General features: G+C 55.3%; 1 protein-coding gene across 1 annotated transcript; it reads left to right on the top strand.

The window, feature by feature from the left end:
• Window positions 1-329: 329 nt before the first annotated feature.
• On the top strand, window positions 330-14,760 carry IQGAP3 (IQ motif containing GTPase activating protein 3). The gene is made up of 38 exons (XM_083878766.1): window positions 330-384; window positions 1,196-1,283; window positions 1,630-1,786; window positions 2,062-2,139; window positions 2,320-2,396; window positions 2,535-2,602; window positions 2,859-2,972; window positions 3,386-3,564; window positions 3,856-3,943; window positions 4,207-4,370; window positions 4,562-4,649; window positions 4,793-4,956; window positions 5,117-5,277; window positions 5,519-5,643; window positions 5,828-5,991; window positions 6,179-6,269; window positions 6,348-6,515; window positions 6,604-6,746; window positions 6,820-6,990; window positions 7,296-7,379; window positions 7,869-7,940; window positions 8,501-8,570; window positions 8,950-9,158; window positions 9,363-9,515; window positions 9,628-9,791; window positions 9,953-10,177; window positions 10,263-10,403; window positions 10,874-10,958; window positions 11,255-11,487; window positions 11,566-11,698; window positions 11,996-12,098; window positions 12,265-12,409; window positions 12,566-12,653; window positions 12,930-13,142; window positions 13,256-13,422; window positions 13,579-13,680; window positions 14,047-14,155; window positions 14,415-14,760. The coding sequence occupies exons 1-38, from the start codon at window positions 360-362 to the stop codon at window positions 14,526-14,528; spliced, it is 4,923 nt and encodes a 1,640-aa protein (XP_083734892.1). The 5' UTR covers window positions 330-359; the 3' UTR covers window positions 14,529-14,760.
• Window positions 14,761-17,653: the final 2,893 nt, after the last annotated feature.

The following is a 17,653-nucleotide window of genomic DNA, read 5'->3' as shown; positions in this document are numbered from 1 at the left end:
ATGGTCTCAGAGCGGCAAGGGTACAGGGCACCCCGAGGCCGGATGGCACGTCCTTGGTCTGGCATAGCGCTGACCCCTTGACAGAGCCCGTGGAGTCCCCCAGCAGCCCTTCACCCATGAGTTCCCCCTGCACCCCGGTGAGTGCCCAGCCCCTGCACCCCAAGGTTCCCCCTGCAACCCGAGGCTCCTCTCGCTGTCTAGGTGTGTGTCACATCCCCGCACCCCCGGTGCTCTCTGAGCTCCCCAGTGTATGTCCCGGTGTCCGGTGTCCCGGTGGCGCACCCGGCAGCCCCCGCGCGGAGCCACGTGAGCGGCGGGAGATTCAAACCGCGGGCGGAGCCACCGGAGCCACCGCGGCCATGGAGGGAGTAGGGCTGGGGCGCTGTGAGTGATCGGCACCGGCAAAGCGGGGGCTTCCCTAAGGGTGGGGGTGCGGGCAGGTCTGAGGGTGCAGGAGGATGAAAGGAGCAGGCACGTCCGGGATGCAGAGGGACGAGAGGGGGACAAGTCTGGGGTGCAGTGAGATGGGAGAGGACAGGTAGGTCTGGGGGTGCCGGGGGATGGGGGAACAGACAGCCCTGGGGTGCAGAGGAATGTGAGGGGACAGGTAAGGCTGGGGGGACAGGGGGCTGTGGGGACAGACAGGTGTGGGGTGCAGGGCAGGGATAGGGACTCTGGGCGTGCAAAGGGATGGGGGGAACAGTCGGGTCTAGGGGTGCAGGGGGTTGAAGAGGAACAGGCAGGTCTACATGTGGGTAGAAGGATGGCGGTGGCAAGGTGCCAGACCCCTGGGGAGAAACTAGAGAAATATTTTGAGGAATGTTTTGTTGGGGGACTGCCAGGTGCCCCCAAGAAGTCATGGGTGCCTCCAGCATGAGCAGTGTCAAAGGACGCCAAACCTGTAGCTGTGTTCCCCACCTCTTCCCCGGGTGCTTGCTCTGCGCCCTCCCCCACTCCAGTTCCAGCTCTGATGGCTGTTATTTGGGAAAAAGGGAAATTGGAAACTTTCCTCCCGCTGCCAGCAGGGCCTGGCTGGGGGTGTTGTGACGCTGGTGGCCACTCCCATGAGGGCTGTGGGAGGCTACTGCACCCAAAGCCTGGCTTTCTTTCCCAAATCTTGGTTTCAGTGGCCATGGGGGCTTCAAAAACCCTCCCTGAGCAGGGAGCTCTGATGGGAGGCCTCTTTTCTGCTCAGGTGAGCGCCCGACTGCAGACGAGATGGACGAACAGAGAAGGCAGAACGTTGCCTACCAATACCTGTGTCATCTGGAGGAAGCCAAGCGGTGGGGCTGCACTTGGGGAGATCCCTGAGCTCAGATTTGGGGGAAAATGGGGTGTTAAGGGGAAGAACAGGGAGAATGGGTGGGGAGTGGCTATAATGCTGCAGAATGCTGCCTGGATCCTGGGGCTTTGTGTCTCCTCAAAGTTGGTTGGGGGTTTGGTTTTTTTGTGGGGGACACTAAGCCCTACACCCAAACTGAAAACCACCCAGCATTAAAAGCCTGAGGGCTGAGCTCCCCTGCCAGGGAGGATTTATTGGAATGGGGTTGTGGGGGGATGTCCTTTGGGTGCTTTTCTGCTGGGTAGGGTGCTGGGGGTCCATGACGTGCCCTGTCTCTGCCCTCCCAGTTGGATGGAGGCCTGTCTGGGTGAGAGGCTGCCCTCACCCATGGAGCTGGAGGAGACCCTGCGCAATGGGGTCCTCCTGGCCAAGCTGGGGCACTGCTTTGCCCCTGCCATTGTCCCACTGAAGAAGATCTACGACCCTGAACAGATACAGTACAAGGTAAGGCTGTGGTACCAGAGGGAAGGTGTAGTATCCCTTAGGGTGTACCCCCAAACCTTCTCCTTGTTGGTGAGTGCAGAGTGAGGAGGGACTTGCTGACAGGAGTCACTGAGGGATGGCTTTGTAGCAGGTGGCTGCAATGCAGTTCCCGAGCTGTGCTGCCCCTGGGCATCATAGGTGTTGCCTCTGTCTTTAACCTCCTGCCTTGGCTGGGTTGGTCTGAGGGCAAGGGGGACCCTAGGGATGGCAGACTGACCTCAGCTCCTGTCTTCCAGGCAGCTGGGCTTCACTTTCGGCACACGGATAACATCAACCGCTGGCGGGATGCCATGAGCCATGTGGGGCTTCCCTCGGTAACATCTCCCCTCTGCTTTCCCTGGCCAAGGGACACGCTCGCCTTTGCCTTGTGGCAGTACTTGGGGGGGGGGGCTGCTGGTATGACAGGGAGGCTTCATCTTTGTCCCCCACTCTTTGACACCTGGGGACTGTCGCAATGCCATTGCCACCTGAGGTGTCTCTTGTCTTCCTGGCAGATCTTCCACCCAGAGACCACTGATATCTATGACAAGAAGAACATGCCCCGCGTGGTCTACTGCATCCATGCACTCAGGTGGGTGCCCTGGCCTGGCTGTCATGGAATGTGTCCATGCTCATGAGCCTTTCGGTGGTATCACCTGTCAGCTTCAGGTGACACAGAAGCACTGGGAGGGAGAAGCAGGTGATGTCATGCTGTGGGTTTGTATTTCAGCTTCTACCTCTTCAAGCTAGGGCTGGCTCCTCCGATCCAGGACTTGTATGGGAAAGTGAACTTCACAGGTATGGCGCTGTGCAGGGAGACCTGGGCTGGGAGTTGCCGAGGGGCATTTGCCACCAATGCTCTGGGGTCCTGTGGCAGGAGGGGAAAGTCTTGGATGCGTTTTGCCAAAGCTGCCTCAGGGATGCTCACCCCACTGAGGGGGTTTTCTGCACCCCTCTTGGTTGGGCAGGGGAGTGGGGACTCTGCTGGCTGCCCCTGCTTCAGTACTGGGCTACAGGGCTGGTGCTGAGCAGTGCTGCCTCTGCTCTGCTCCAGAGGAAGAGATCCACAATATGAAAGAGGAGCTGGAGAAGTATGGGCTGCAGCTGCCTGCCTTCAGCAAGATTGGTGGTATTTTGGCCAGTGAGCTCTCAGTGGATGAAGCAGCAGGTGATGGGTGCCTGGTGGGGAGCAGGGCTGGGTGTCAGCCCAAAGCAGGATCTTGGCTCAGCCCCTGAACACCAAATCTGGGGCCAGCAAACCGGGAGGGGGTGCTCTGGGAGGTGATGGTGGCCTGGAATGCAGTGGGAGGCACCTGTTTGTTCCCTTTCAGCCTGGCACAAGGCTGCAGGTGCTGGCACAGCCCTTTCCTAGCCAGCAGCAGCTGGGGGTTCTGCATTCCCTGTGCTTACTGTGAGACAGACTTCTCTAGTGCTGGGAACTGCAGCTTGCGTTTTGAACAGGGCGGGCTCCCACCATTGCCCATAAAATGCCTTCTCCCACTGCATGCAGGGATAAAGCAGATGGTCCATCTTGCCCATCCATGTCCCATCTCACTCACCTCCTCTCTGCCTCACCTTCAGTCCATGCTGCAGTGTTGGCCATCAACAAAGCGGTGGATCGGGGGGTGGTGGCCCAGACGATGGAGACCCTCCACAACCCCCACGCAATGCTGGTGGGACTGCGTGAGGAGCTGGCAGATGCCTACCAGGAGGTGCTGCGCCAGGCCAAGCTGGAGAAGGGCAGCAATGCCAGAAACAGGGTGAGGAGGGCATAGGGTGCTCTGGGGTGGCTGGGAGAAGAGCAGTCCCTTTGCTCATGGGCAGGTGGGTGCTTCCAGCTGGAGGGGTCCCTTCGCCAGAGACCACATGGTGCTTGCTGGCTGAAACACGGCCTTGTGCTGAGCAGACGAGAGGGGAGATGATTCCTCTTTGGGGTCTGGTTCACCCAGGGCTTGGGGTTGGGAAATGAACCCAGGCATCTGCAGGGGACCCCACTGCACATGGTGAGGTGTGCTTGGGCAGAAAGCTCAGGCTGGGGAGTCCCTATCCAGTACCCACAGGTGATCCCCGAAGGAGAGGACGTCTACGACTGGTGTCTGACCCAGGCTGAAATCCAAGGGAACATCAACAAAGTGAATGGTGAGCAAAGCTGGGCCTTCCCTCTGAGGGTTCTCCAGGGCTTATAGTGGGACCAAGGTAGTTCAGGGTGTAGGGAGAGTGGTGAGCATAGCAGAAAGAAGTCTGCTCAGGCCAGCCTCAGACCTAGTGGGAAGAAGGGCTGGGTGTGCACTTCCAAGGAGAAATTAAAATTATGAGTATGCAGCCTTTAACCATAGCTGCCTTGGCTCCCTGGAGCTGTAGGATTTTTCTGCTCACCTCTGGGGTGAACTGGCCTCTTGTAGTGCGTAGGGCTCTGGAAGAGGTGGACAATGCCCTGGAGAGACAGGATATGCTGGCGCTGCACCATGCACTGCAGGACCCCACCCTGGCCCTGCGCTGCCTCCAGCGCGACAACCTTGAACTCTATTTGGAGCAGCTCAGCACGGACCGGGAGGAGAAGGCACTGGTAGGGGCTGGCAGGAGCCTGTGGTGCAGAGCGCTTATACTGGGTGGCAGCCCATGGTCCTCAGAAGAGGGACCATGCACTGGGGAGTTGGTGGCTTTCTGACAGGGGTCTGAGCATGGCTGCTCTGTCATGCATGCTCAGACATGAGCAGCGTGATGAGCTGTGAGACCTGACACCTCTGTCTGTTGCAGGAACTCGGCTACCTAGAGCTGCTGGAGCAGGAGGAGATACAGGCAGGGATCCTCACAGCAAACTGGAGGGATGAGAAGGAGCGAGCCAGTGAGTGCCTGGGTGAACACTTGTTGCAAGTTTTGCTGCCCAGTGCATCCCAGGAGCTGATGGGCCTGCTGGCAGCCTGGCCCTGAAACAGGGCACAGCCGCCTCCTGCAGCCCCGCTGTGCCAGCCCCCGTCTGTCCCTCAGTGCTGCAGGCTCTTGGTCGGATCAATGCTGCTATCCGTCGAGGGATGCCAGCAGAAACCTTGGAAGCGCTGATGGACCCTGATGCCCAACTTCCTGATGTGCATGCCCCTGCTGCCCCCTTGTACCAGCACCAGCTGGCCCTACTGCAGTGCCAGCACCCACAGGTGAGAGACCCCCAGGGATGGGCCATGGGTCCCCCTGATGATGGGTGGGTTGGTCTCTCTTCTAGGACTGGGGTGCTTCCTCTGCTGCTGCTTCCCTGAGGAAGCTGGGACTGGAGGAGGAGGTTATTGGGGGTTCAGTGTCTCTGCCTGCCCCATGCAGGGTGAGTTGGCACAGGAGGAGCTGTTTGTGGCTGTGGAGATGCTCTCAGCTGTGGCACTGGTTAACCAAGCCCTGGATGCCAGGAACCCCAACAGGCTCTGGAGCAGCCTGATCAGCCCTGCCCTGGGCCTCTCAGGAGCTGAAGATGCAAATGCAGAGCGGTGAGTTGGGCTCTGTGTTGGGGGTTGGTGTGAAGAAATCTTGTGGCTGGTCAGGGGGCCTGGGCTTTTTGTGGGCTTGTTCCAGCAGCCTCCCTGTCCTGTGCCTTGCCTCTCCCCTCTGAAGAGAGGAGCACCTGGCTCTGGCAGGTGCCCTCCTGCCTGGAATGCACCAAGCCCTCCTTGGAATGCACTGAGCCCTTCTTGGAATGCTTCAAGTCATTGCTCTGTGTCTCTCCTGTAGGTACTTTGATGACTTGTTGCAGATGAAAGAACAGTCAAGGAAAGCAGGAACTGAGTTCTTGAGCTGGAATGACATTCAGGACAGCATCAACAGCACCAATTCATCAGTGCAGGATGAAAATGACCGTGAGTCCTGCCCACAGAAGGTTTGGGCATGCAGAGGGTCTGCAGATATCCTGGGAGAGAGGTTGCACTGGGATTCCAGCCCTGATGATGCACCAGAGAATCTTGCACCACCCTGGGCTGTGACTCTCTTGGGTGCCCGGAGCATTGGATGGGTTGAAAGGCGTGTCCCTTCCTTCCCACACAGGAGCCCATGCGGTCTGGCTGGTCAATGAGGCGCTGCTGCAGGCGGATCCTGAGAAGACACTGGCGGCATTGCTGCTACTGGCGCCCACCCTGCCCGACATCACCCTTCCAACTGCTCTGCGCTACCATGATGTCCTGTCCAGGGCACGGAGGCAGAAAGTCCAGGTGGGGTGGGGGTCATCAGCTGTGGAGTACCTCCATGGCAGCATGGTATTCCCCTTGGCTGCAGGGTACCCTGCTTTGGTCACAAGTCTGTGAAGAAACCCCCCGACCTAGCAATGCAGCATCTGCAAAGCAGGAGGTGCTCAAAGGGGGCTGCTTAGCTCACTGGACCCCATGTCCCATCTAACAGGCTACAGAGGACGATGGAGCTGTTCTTTGGTGGGAAGAGATCCAGGAAGGGGTCTGCCAGGCCAACCAGGACACAGTGGCAGCCAGGAGCAGTGAGTGCTCTCCCCATGTGGGTACTGCTGAGGTTGGGGGACAAGAAGGGGCTGACATGAGCCCCTCTGCTCCCACAGTGGCTCTGGGGACAGCTGCCATCAACCAAGCCGTCAAAGAAGGGAAGGCGTCACAGACGCTGAGGGTGCTGTGCAACCCTGACGTGGCCCTGCGTGGGGTGGTGAACACCTGTGCTGACTCCTACCAGGAGCAACTGTCGGCTCTGATGGCCACCAAGAGATCAGCGGGTAAAACCCTGGGGACTGCTGCACCCCTGGCCAGGGTGTTCAGGGGGAGCAGAACTCTCCAGCAGCTCCCATCCATCCCGGCATGCAGGGAGCATGAAGCAATCCTGGATCCGGCACAGGCTGCTGGATGGTGCTGAGTACTACCTGAACCTGCAGACCTTGGAGGGCAGCTGGCAGTGCCCATGCAATGGCAGCTTCAACAGCACACATCTGAGCCGAGAGGAGATCCAGGTATGGGCAGGATGGGGCTGCATGGGCACCAGTGGCATTGCTGGGGCTAAGCTGGTGCCTCGTGTCCTTGCAGTCAGTCATCACCCGAGTGACACTGGCACATGACCGGGAGTGCCTATGGGCAGCCAACGTCGCCTTGGTGGTGAGACTCCAGGCACGGCTCCGGGGCTTCCTTGTTCGCCAGCAGTTTGTGGCACGGCGGCATGTCCTGCAGAAGCAGTGGCCAGCTGCCATGAGGATCCAGGTGATGCAGCAAGAATCTGTCCCTTCTCTGAACATGGTAACACAAACCAAGGGCAGCTGCTTGCAGCACCTTCTGGCAGGTCCAGGGAGTGCCAGCGCTTGCTGCTCTGTAGTTTTACTGTCAGGACCCCTGAGGTGCTGCAGAGAGTAGTATGGTGCTTGTTTCTCTCACAGTAGCTGCTTTGGATGCTGGTTTCCTCTTTCCCCATGCTGTGTTATTCTCTTTCCTCATGTGCTCCCTGAAAAACCAATGGAGTCACAGTGACCTCAGGCAGGTCTCTCTACCTGATGTCTTCTTGTGTCCAGGCTTGTTGGAGGGGGTACAGGCAGCGCAGAGCTTACCTGGAGAGGCTGTACTACCTGAAATCCAACACAGAGGCTGCAATCAAGGTTTGGAAGATTTTTTCTTCAGCCTTTGTTCCCATGTTGGGCATTGTCGCCTGCTTGTTCAGCTTGCAAGGGTGGCATCTAGCCCAGTGCAGAGGTGCTAGGGGGGATTGTGGCAGCTGGATCAGGGCACTGTGTGAGTGGACAGGGGAGAAAAAAATCATAGTATAGAATTGTTACCATGGGCTCACTGAGGCTGGAAAAGCCATTGAAGATCAGACAGTCCAACTGTTCCCCCAGCACTGCCAAGGCCACCACTAACTGTGTCTCCAAGTGCCACATCCCTATGGGTGCTTAATCTCGCTTGGGATGGTGAACCCACTACTTTGCTGGACAGCCTGTGCCGATGCCTGACCACATCTTCCATGAAGAAATTTTACTTAATATCCAACCTAAACCTCCCCTAGTAGTCCTCATGATTTTTCCCCTCCACCCATTCACTTTGGTCAAGCAAGTTCTTCCAGAATCCAAATGTTTGAACATGTATCCCAGATCCAGGCGGCTGTGAGGATGTGGCAGGCACAGAGGAAGTACCAGGAGAGGCTGCTCTACTTCAGGCAGAATGTAAGTGATAGAATGGGAATCAAACAGCTCTTGGGACCATGTTGGTGGGGATGTAGGGGATGATCCAGAGCACACAGTTGAATCCCCGTCCCTGAGTGCTTGCAGTGCAGCTGGAAGAAACTGATTCATCCTGGCAGGGGGACAGATGGGAAGTAATATGTACCTGGTGGGTACAGAAGTCAAACTCTCATGTTTTGTAAAATGTAAGGAGAGAAAAACCACTCCAATTCCATCAAAAAACAACAATGACTTCAAGATGCCCATTAAGAGGGAGGGAAATTTTGGGGGGAAAAGAGGGGGTGTCAGTTCCAGGAAGCGAAGCTGCACCTAGGGAGTTGCTGCAGCTTCTGATATACAGTGAGTGAGTGGAGGGAAATGACCACTGAGAAGGGTAGAATCCCAAAATCTCTTCTGTGTTGTAGAGACCCTTATCCTAGGCCTTAATACATTTCTCGCAGTGGGACCAGGCAGCAATATCCTTGTCCAGGTCTTCTTCACTCCCTGTGTGTGTTACGGACACCATGGAAAATCATCTCCCACCCCCTTGTTTGTCTTGGCAGATTAAAGCTGTAATTAAAATCCAGGCATTTGTGCGAGCAAACAAGGCCTGTGGGGATTACAGGATGCTGGGTAAGTGCCTGCTCATTGCTGCTCTGCAGTGTGATGGCAAATGGGGAAGGGGACTCTGCCTCTTCCCTTGCTGGCCCTGCGTAGTGGGGAAGCAGTTGTGAGCAGACCACTGGTGACCCCTTGGCAAGGTCAGGAGTGACAGAGCCTTGGTGGTCCTTGGTCATCAGCCCTGGGGCTGCCACTCTGTTCCCAAAAGCTTCCTGAAGGCTGTTGCACAATGTGGCCGTGTGCTGTCCCATGTCCTGGTGCTGCAAGAGGATGCTTTTTGGAGAGGAGGGATAGGGTGTCTGGGTGAATGCTGGGGATCTGAGGGTCTGTGGTGGGGGTGGCCACTCCATCTGCCTGCAAATATGCACAGCATTGCTGTGCATTACTGCAGTCCACACCAAGAGTCCACCCTTGGGTATTGTCCGGCGCTTCATCCACCTGCTGGAGCAGAGCCAGCATGATTTCTGGGAGGAGTCAGAGGTGCTGCGACTGCAAGAGGAGGTGGTAAAGAGGATCCGTGCCAGCTGGCAGCTGGAGGGCGACCTGGACCTCATGGACATCAAGATTGGGCTGCTGGTCAAGAACAGGATCACGCTGCAGGTAGAGAAAGTGGGGGAGGACTTGGTTGCCTCATGCTGTGCTGCCCTCAGTGGCATCACAGCTTGGACTTGTTTCTGCTTCACTTTTTAAGCAGTTGGAGGGGTTGGGAAGGGTTGTGGAATACTGGGGTGCCTCTGGCTCCGGTCAGAATGCCAGAGCCTTAGGCAGACCCCAGTGCTTCTCTCCATGCCTATGTGGCCACAGGAGGTGGTCTCCCACTGCAAGAAGCTGACCAAGAAGAACAGGGAGCAGCTCTCAGAGATGGTGTCCATGGACAAGCAGAAGGGGCTCAAGTCGCTCAGCAAGGAGAAGCGGCAGAAGCTGGAGGCCTATCAGCATCTCTTCTACCTGCTGCAGGTGGGGCTGGGGGACTCTGCTGTGTCCCCCACAGCTGGGGGGGCAGTGCAGGGACCTGGCCACCGGCTACCCCGCAACACTTGGGTTAGCTTGGTGTCCCTCTTTCCTGCAGACACAGCCAGTGTACTTGGCCAAGCTGATCTTCCAGATGTCCCAGAACAAGTCCACCAAATTCATGGAGTCAGTGATCTTTACGCTTTACAACTACGCGTCCAACCCACGGGAGGCTTATCTGCTGCTCCAGCTCTTCAAAGTGGCCCTGCAGGAGGAGATCAGGTGGGTGTCCGAGGGGTGCCCTGGTGTGGGGACAGACCCTGGGAAAAGCTGAACTGCGTCAGTTTGGATGCTGTTACCTCTTCTGTCTGCTGCTTTCTGTTTGGAGAACACACACATGCTGGTCCATCCCCTCATCCCATCTGCCCCATCTCTGTCCCTAGGTCCAAGGTGGACCATGTTCATGACATCCTGATGGGCAATGCCACAGTGATCCGGCTGGTGGTCAGCTTTTACCGCAATGTGCATGGGCAGAATGCCCTGCGGCACATCCTGGGTGGCCCGGTGCAGGAGGTCCTGCAGGACAAGACCCTCAGCATCCGCATGGACCCTGTGGACATCTACAAGGCGTGGATCAATCAGACTGAGTCACAGAGTGGGCACAGAAGGTCAGACTCTGGGTAAGAAGGCTTGGCATGGCCACAGGGTGATGGACATTGGGATAGTGATGGGGATCTTGTCTTCCCTTTACAGCAAGCTCCCATATGAGGTCAGCCCTGAGCAGGCTCTCAGCCACCCCGAGGTTCAAAGACGACTGGACATTTCTATCCGCAATCTCCTGGCAATAACAGACAAGTTTGTCTTTGCCATCACCTCTTCTGTTGACAAGATCCCGTAAGTATCCCGATGGTTTCTGTGCACACCCCAGAAGTGCTGTTGGCTCTAAGGTGTCTCCAGCAAGGCCTTAGAGAAGAGGTTGGGTTATGGGGGGTTTCCGGTCCCTTTGCTGCTGCAGGGCCGAGTTACTGCACTGTCAGCAAGGGGAACCCCAGATATCAGCAGTGCCCCATGGGCTGCCTTGTTTTTCTGCTCCATTTCTGGGTAGTTTACTGGTGACATTAAGATGTCTCCCAGGAAGAATCTGAGCTTTGTGGTCATCTGAGGATGAAGGCCTCCTCCAGGGATGCCTGGGCTGGCAGTGGGGTGGAGGAGGGAGCTGAAGGGTGCTGTAGCTGCCAATCCTACCTGTGGGCTTCTTCATCACACCAGGGCTGGGGGCTTCCTGCTTCTTGGATGATGAGTAGTAGGACTGGGTCATCAGGGTGGACCCACATGCTGATGGTCCTCTTCCTACCTCTCCTCAGCTATGGAATGCGCTACATGGCCAAAATCCTGAGGATGTCCTTGGCTGAGAAATTCCCCAAGGCCCCGGCAGAGGAGGTCGATAAGGTACCGTGGGACTGGGGCACCTGCACAGTTTGGTGGAGTTCAGCTCTCTCTGTACATGAAGGACCAATATCCCTCCACAAAAAGTCAGGTCTTCTTGACTTAAAAACACCTCCAAGTCAGCATTTTCCTTGAGCCACTAAGGAAATACCAAGAGTGGGCTTTTCCCTGCGCTGCCCTCTCTTCCAGGAGGGTCCTACCATGTAGCGCAAGGATGAAATGTCCTTCCCTGCTGAGCTGTCACCTCCTTGGGCCCTAACCCATCTGCTCCCCAATCCCCAACCTGTCTCATGCCCTAGATCGTGGGCAACCTGCTCTACTACCGCTTCATGAACCCGGCAGTGGTGGCCCCTGATGGCTTTGCCATTGTGGATGTGTCGGCTGGGGCAGCCCTGCACCCCGACCAGCGCCGCACCTTAGGGTCCATTGCCAAAGTGCTGCAGCACGCCGCTACCCGCAAGGCCTTCGAGGGGGAGAGTGCCCATCTGTGTGGGCTGAACCAGTACCTGGAGGACACCCACAACAAGTTCAGGTGGGCCCCAGGATGGCAATGGGGTGGGAGGGTGGCTAGGAGCTGGTGGCAGCTGACCAAAGGGATCGCTCCCTGCAGGAGGTTCATCTCTGCTGCCTGCTGCGTCCCTGAGCCTGAAGAGAGGTTTAATGTGGATGAGTACTCGGAGATGGTGGCAGTGGCCAAGCCAGTCATTTACATCACTGTGGGGGAGCTCATCAACACACATAAGGTCAGGGCATATAAGCATATAACCCATAGCAAGCTCTACTTCCTCTGCTCCCACCTCCTGGGCTTTCTGCTGCATTTCCTCCCATTACTCTGTATCCCGCTCCTGGTGCAGTTTCCCTCTCTTCCTGACCCTTTTTTTTTTCACTTCTAAGCAAGGAAAGAACCTAGATTCTGCAGGTTTGTCTCATATCTTCTCCATCCCCCCTCGGGTGCAAAGGGTGTTGTGTCACTCCTGGCTGGCCCTCCCTCACTCTCTCTTTGCATCCTTTGCCACTGACTTATCCCTTGCACTGTCCAGCTCCTGCTTGAGCACCGAGATTCCATCGCACCACACCACAGTGACCCCCTGCATGAGCTCCTGGAGGATCTTGATGAGCTTCCTACGGTCCAATCCCTGGTCGGTAGGTTGAACTCTGGGGCCCACCACCTACCCTGATGGGAGGAGGGTGGATGTGGGCACACATGGGCACACTTCTTTCTTTGCACAAAGCTTGAGATGGATTGCTTTGGGCATGGGAAGCCAGCCCTCTAAAGCCCAGCACAACTAGCAGAGCTCTGCCCTTGCAGGGGAGAGTGTTGCCAGCCTGAGAAACAGTGGTGCTGAACAGGTGCTCTCCCAGCTCAGCAGAACAGAGATCTCCTTGACCCTCACCAACAAGCTGGTGCCAGTGGCTAGCAGCGAGGAGAGTGACACAAGGAGCCTGCTGCTGAGGTGAGGATGGACTTCGTGGGCATCAGGAGGGTACTGGAGGTGTTGGAAGGGGGCAGAGATGCTCAAGGTAGGCAAGAAACATTTGGGAGGCAACTGAATATTGTGTGGAGGGTGATGGTCTGGAACAGATGCCTGACATATCTCTCTGGTTTCTAGCACCAAGCAGATGCTGGTGGATTTGATCCAGTCCCAGCCAGGGGATTCCCTCCCGGAAATCCTGTGGACACCAGCCTCAGAGCATGAGGTGGGATGTGTGAGGCTGCTGCTAGGGATGAACTGAAAAACTTTGTGGGGAAATGGCAAAAAAGTTCTCAGCAAAAAGCTGCCCTGCTCCTCTCAGAAGTTTGGCCACTGCTCTTGTGATCCAGCAGTGACTGGACTCTGGTTTTCAGAAAAATCACTGGGCCAGGTGTTCTGGGCCAGGAGACACCCACATCAAAGTGTAGGTGAAGGAGTTTGGTTGTTCCCTCTTTGTATCCCATTCAAGCTGTGCTCCAGGCTCACGCATTCTTATCTCCAGGAAGCTGCCCATGAACACCTCGTATGCCGGCGGGCGCTGTGGGATGCCCAGGCCTCTGCCCAGCTGAGGCACCATCACTCCCTGGCTGCCAATGGCCAGCTCTCCATGGAGGAGAAGAAGCGCAAGGTCATCCGCAACCTGCGGCGCTTGGAGAGCCTGGGGCTGGTGGACTCTACCAACAAGTACCAGGAGCTCATTGATGAGCTGGCCAAGGTGTGCTGCGGGACACTGAATTGAGGATTACCCCTGAACCCCCCAGAGGTCCTGCTCTGGTAAAGCTCATAATGACATATATTGGCCTTCTGGCACTGCTCTGCTTCCTCCAGGACATCCGGAACCAGCGGCGTCACCGGCAGCAGCGCCACAGGGAGCTCCTGAAGCTGAGGCAGACCCTGGAGGGCCTCGATGCCAAGACTCTGTTTTATGAGGAGCAAATTGATTATTACAACCAGTACATCAAGACCTGCCTTGACAACCTGGCAGCCAGCAACAAGTGCGGTTCCTTACCAAAAATCAGTAATTTAAAAAAACCAAAACATTTCTTGTTTTCATTGCTCTCTGGTTATTGTGAGTGCTAGAGATGTTGGGAATCCAAGGGGTCATGGATGGCTGGAGATCAGCTCTTAGCATGTGGTCCCTTCTCTTCCAGGGTCAGTGGGAAGAGCAAGAAGCTGCCATCGCTGCACTACACAGCAGCCCAGCTGTGGGAGAAGGGGGTGCTGCTGGAGATCCAGGACCTGCCGTCCAGCCAGTGCGTAACCCTGCTCTAGGGGAGGAGCTCTTGCTTGAGGTTATTCAGTGCAGGGCCAGAAGCTGGACTTAATGTACTCAGTGATCCTTGTGGGTCCCTTCTGACTCAGGATATTCTGGATTCTATGAAAACTTGGGCAGGTAGAGGAAAACAACCAAGGAGGAGGATGCACATGGGCCAGTGTTGTCCGTTTTCCTGCCATGTGGGGCAAGTTGTTTTGTGTAGGAAAGTTGGGATTTGCAGTGGGGTTTTGGGCTGTGGGTCTGGCTGCTGTGCTGAGGGGGTGCACTGGGGTGGGTGATCTGGTCCTTGGTTGTGTTAAAGCTGTGAAGCCCCTTTTGGTAGTGAGTGGCTCTGTCTTCTCAGGCTCAGGAATGTGATTTTTGACATCATCCCCTGTGAGGAATCAGGCAGCTTCCAGGTGAAAGCCAAATTCATGGGGATTGACATGGAGTGCTTCCAGCTGCACTACCAGGTATGGAGCCTGTCCTGCATCTGCTGGGGGTCAGAGAGATGAGGGCATCTGTGGTGTGTGGGGGCTAGGTGGTGTCCCCACATATGCAGCTCTTGTAAAGACTTGGAGTCCATGTGGAGCCCTGCCCTGAGCTGCTGGGGGCAGCCTTGCTGTGCATCTCTCACTACAAACCCAGCTCCCTGTCCTTGGGCTGGGCACTGGGGACGGCTTCCCTGGCTGGGCACACCACTGGTGGCAATGAAGGTCCCCTCTCCTACAGGACCTGCTGCAACTGCAGTATGAGGGTGTAGCAGTCATGAAGATGTTTGAAAAGGCCAAGGTCAATGTCAACCTGCTCATTTTCCTCCTCAACAAGAAGTTCTTCAAGAAGTAACAGGGTCAGAGGTGAACGGGGGGGCAATGTAAACCTGCCAAAGAGACCTCAGGGTTCGTGGTCCCAGGGCAGGGAAGCTGCTGCTGGCCATGGAGCTTTCCTGAATGGGTGCAGTGTGCTTGAGCACCTGCAGCCAGCAGTGCCTGACTGGGGAGCACAGGGCTCGGGCTCAGCCCCAGCCCTCGGCACCCCGAGCTTGGTACTAAACCAGTGCCTGACCTCCTTGCAGGAGGCTGCAGCAGCCAAAGCTTTTGCAGCATGTGTTGCTTTTAAAATCTATTTTATCTGGATATTTTGGCTGTTTGATGCCTGTGTTGCCAACAGCCAGCTGCCCAAGGACACTCTGTATTTCTGGACACTACACAGGTTTTACTGATGTAATAAAGGTATTCTAATATATCTATATCTATCTATATGTATGTATGTATTTCTTCTTCATGCTAAGGCTGGGGAAAAGTCAGAATCAGTCTTTCTATACAAGGGTAGGGGGAGGCCAGAACAGAGAGGCAATAACTGCTTGTGAAGACACCTGTGAGCTCTTCTCTAGTACATTGAGGTGCAATAGAAGAATTTTGATTTTAAAGATGAAATTACTGCTCTTCAGCCAGGCTTAGCAACACAAGAGAGAGGCTCAGTGTCACTACTGTCCCATGGATGCTTTGAGAGACTGGAGCAGGGACCACATTTCTGGACTACATTGCTGCCTGGCATTTGCTGTGGAACAACTCACAGCACCATTTCAGTAGGGATGGTGGTGTCTCTGTCCTCTCTTGGTTTGCTCTGGTGCTTAATTGGTTTTCAAGTGTGGGACCACGACTGCGTTTGGCCATCACTGCATTTAAAGTGCTTTCTCTCCATGTGAGCTCTTTCTTCAGCCCCTTCCATGGGATGGTGATATATTCCCTCTCCTGCCCTCCTCCCAGGGGCTTAAGCTAGCTCAGTTATTAGGAGGATTTGGAGAGAATTATATCAAGGACAAGGTGAGATATCTCAGAAGAGGCCCTTTCCCCAGGACATTTGTCCCAGGCGTTTATTCTTCGAGTTTCCAGGGGGGAAAAAGCGAGCAAAGGAAGGGGAGACAATTTATAGCCTCCCAACTCAGAGGAGAGATAGCTGGACCACAGCCAATGGGGCCAAAGAAGGAAGTAAGAGTCACTCTCAGTGGTCAGGGACTCCAGGGGGACAGGAGGGAGAAACCACTTCCCTAGAGAATTACAACAGGATGGGAAGGGAGCTGCTGATAGATGGGGTAGGAGGTTGGGACTCCTTCAGGCACAGGAACAGCAGGTCCCAAACCTGCTCTGCAAAAGAAGTATTTTGGAGGATTGGAATAGGAATCTCCCTTGCTATTCAGTAACTGCTGTGGGACCTTGAGGTAGCTCAGCAGTACCTAATCTATTGGCATCTCAGGCTCTGTCTTGTCTTTGGAAAGTGATGTTTGCTTCTGAGGTTTTTATGTGGTTTTTGTTTCCCTCCTCTCATATAAAGGCCTCAAACTGTGCTTATTCTATCCCCAACCATGCTGGATTCCTGCTGTGCTGCCTCTGCTTGTTAACTCTAAATAAAGATCTATCAGAAAAAGTAGAATTTCTCTGGATGATCCTTTTCCTGTGCTCCTCACCTGCCTCTTCCCTTGCTTACCAGGGTCTTTGAACCTGGTGACATTCCTACAGCCTCCTATTCCCAAAATAAGGTGCCTCCTCAGCTTCTGGCCAGGGACACCAGGGATCGGCTCCCTTGCAGCAGTGCCCAGTCAGGTGCTGAGGCACCAACTCAGCTCTTGCACAGGGAATTTAGGCCACTTTCAGACACACTTAGTTCTTAAATAAATACTATGATTACATCTCTTAAAGACTATGATTATATCTCTACAGGAATGAAGTGGGATCAAGCTGCAGCACTTTTCTATGTTTAAAATAGGACCGGGCTACCATTAACCTGTTGGATGCTGCACCATCTGCAGGGAAGTTGCTGCTGCACATTACCCTTTACCACATATTGGGGTTTTTATATTCTGGTTACCATATTTGTTTATTTTTTTCCTTCCTTGCCTTTAGAGGAGGATCCAGCATGTCTCTGGCTGTGGCTCAGTGTGGTTTGTGTGCTGCCAGCACCTCTCCCAGCAGCCAAGCAGCCACTGGCTTTGCACCAGCAGCATTTGGCACACTGAAAAAACTTTTTTGGGGTGCTTTGGGTATGGAGGGAAGCCTGAGGCAAAGATCTCCACCAAATAATAATAATAGTCTCACTATTTCACTAAGCACAGTTGCAGCATGGGCTGGAGGGGACTTGGTATTGCTGTGGAAAAGATGATTTTTTTTTTGGCTCCCGGGAAGTTGTGCTGTGCCCAACCATGACTCAGAAATAGGATGCCACCTCTTGCTTTCTGCCCACATGTTTTGGAGAGGAGTTCGAAGGGGAAAATTGAGCGCTGGAAGTGCTGGAGGAGGCCTGGAGCAGGCTCGCTCAGCTCCTCCCAAGACAGCTCCACTAGATGTCATTGCAAGATGGGGATAAGAGCTCGAATGGCTGCAGCCACCCGGGAGTGCTTGGTGAGCACAGCCCCACCGTGGGCTCCTCTGGTGGCTGCAGAAGCTCAGCGTTGGCCCCAGCTCCAAGGATGTATCCACCACAGCAATCCTAGCACGTCCCAATGTGGACAAAGCAAGGCTGAAGCTTGCAGATGACAGGAGCTTGCAACGTAATCTCTCCTTGGCCTTGCGGTAGGCTTTTCCTGGAGCACTGGGCCCACCGGTGCCTGTGTGGTGCTGTCCAGGCTGGGACAGTGAAAGCAACCAGCGAGGAAAATCAGGTTCTGTCCCAACCTGTCCCTAAGACCATCTCGAGAGGTGTTATTTGGGAAGCGGGAGAACAGGAGAAAATTTGGCTCCGCCTGGGGCTCATATTTCGTACCAGAGAATCCTACAATTGTTTGGTTGGAAGAGACCTTAAAGCCCATCCAGTCACACCCTCTGCCATGGGCAGGGACACCTTCCACTATCCCAGGTTGCTCTAAGCCCTGTCCAACCTGGTCTTGGCCACTTCAAAGGATGCCACAGCTTTTCTGGGCAACCTATGCCAGGGCCTCACCACCCTCACCTGGAAGAATTTCCTCCCAATATCCC

The sequence above is a fragment of the Zosterops lateralis genome (genome assembly GCF_965231275.1).
Source record: "Zosterops lateralis genome assembly, chromosome: 27".
Classification (NCBI taxonomy): Eukaryota; Metazoa; Chordata; class Aves; order Passeriformes; family Zosteropidae; genus Zosterops; species Zosterops lateralis.
The sequence above is the reverse complement of the archived record's forward strand: the minus strand, read 5'-3'. Positions and strand labels throughout refer to the sequence as shown.

Bases quoted from the DNA above. Each gene is read 5' to 3' on its own strand.
- IQGAP3 (XM_083878766.1), top strand. From the start codon at position 360: ATGGAGGGAGTAGGGCTGGGGCGCT. The intron at 11,699-11,995 runs GTCAGGGCATAT...TGCACTGTCCAG, and splicing joins AGCTCATCAACACACATAAG to CTCCTGCTTGAGCACCGAGA. The intron at 13,143-13,255 runs GTGTGCTGCGGG...TGCTTCCTCCAG, and splicing joins TCATTGATGAGCTGGCCAAG to GACATCCGGAACCAGCGGCG.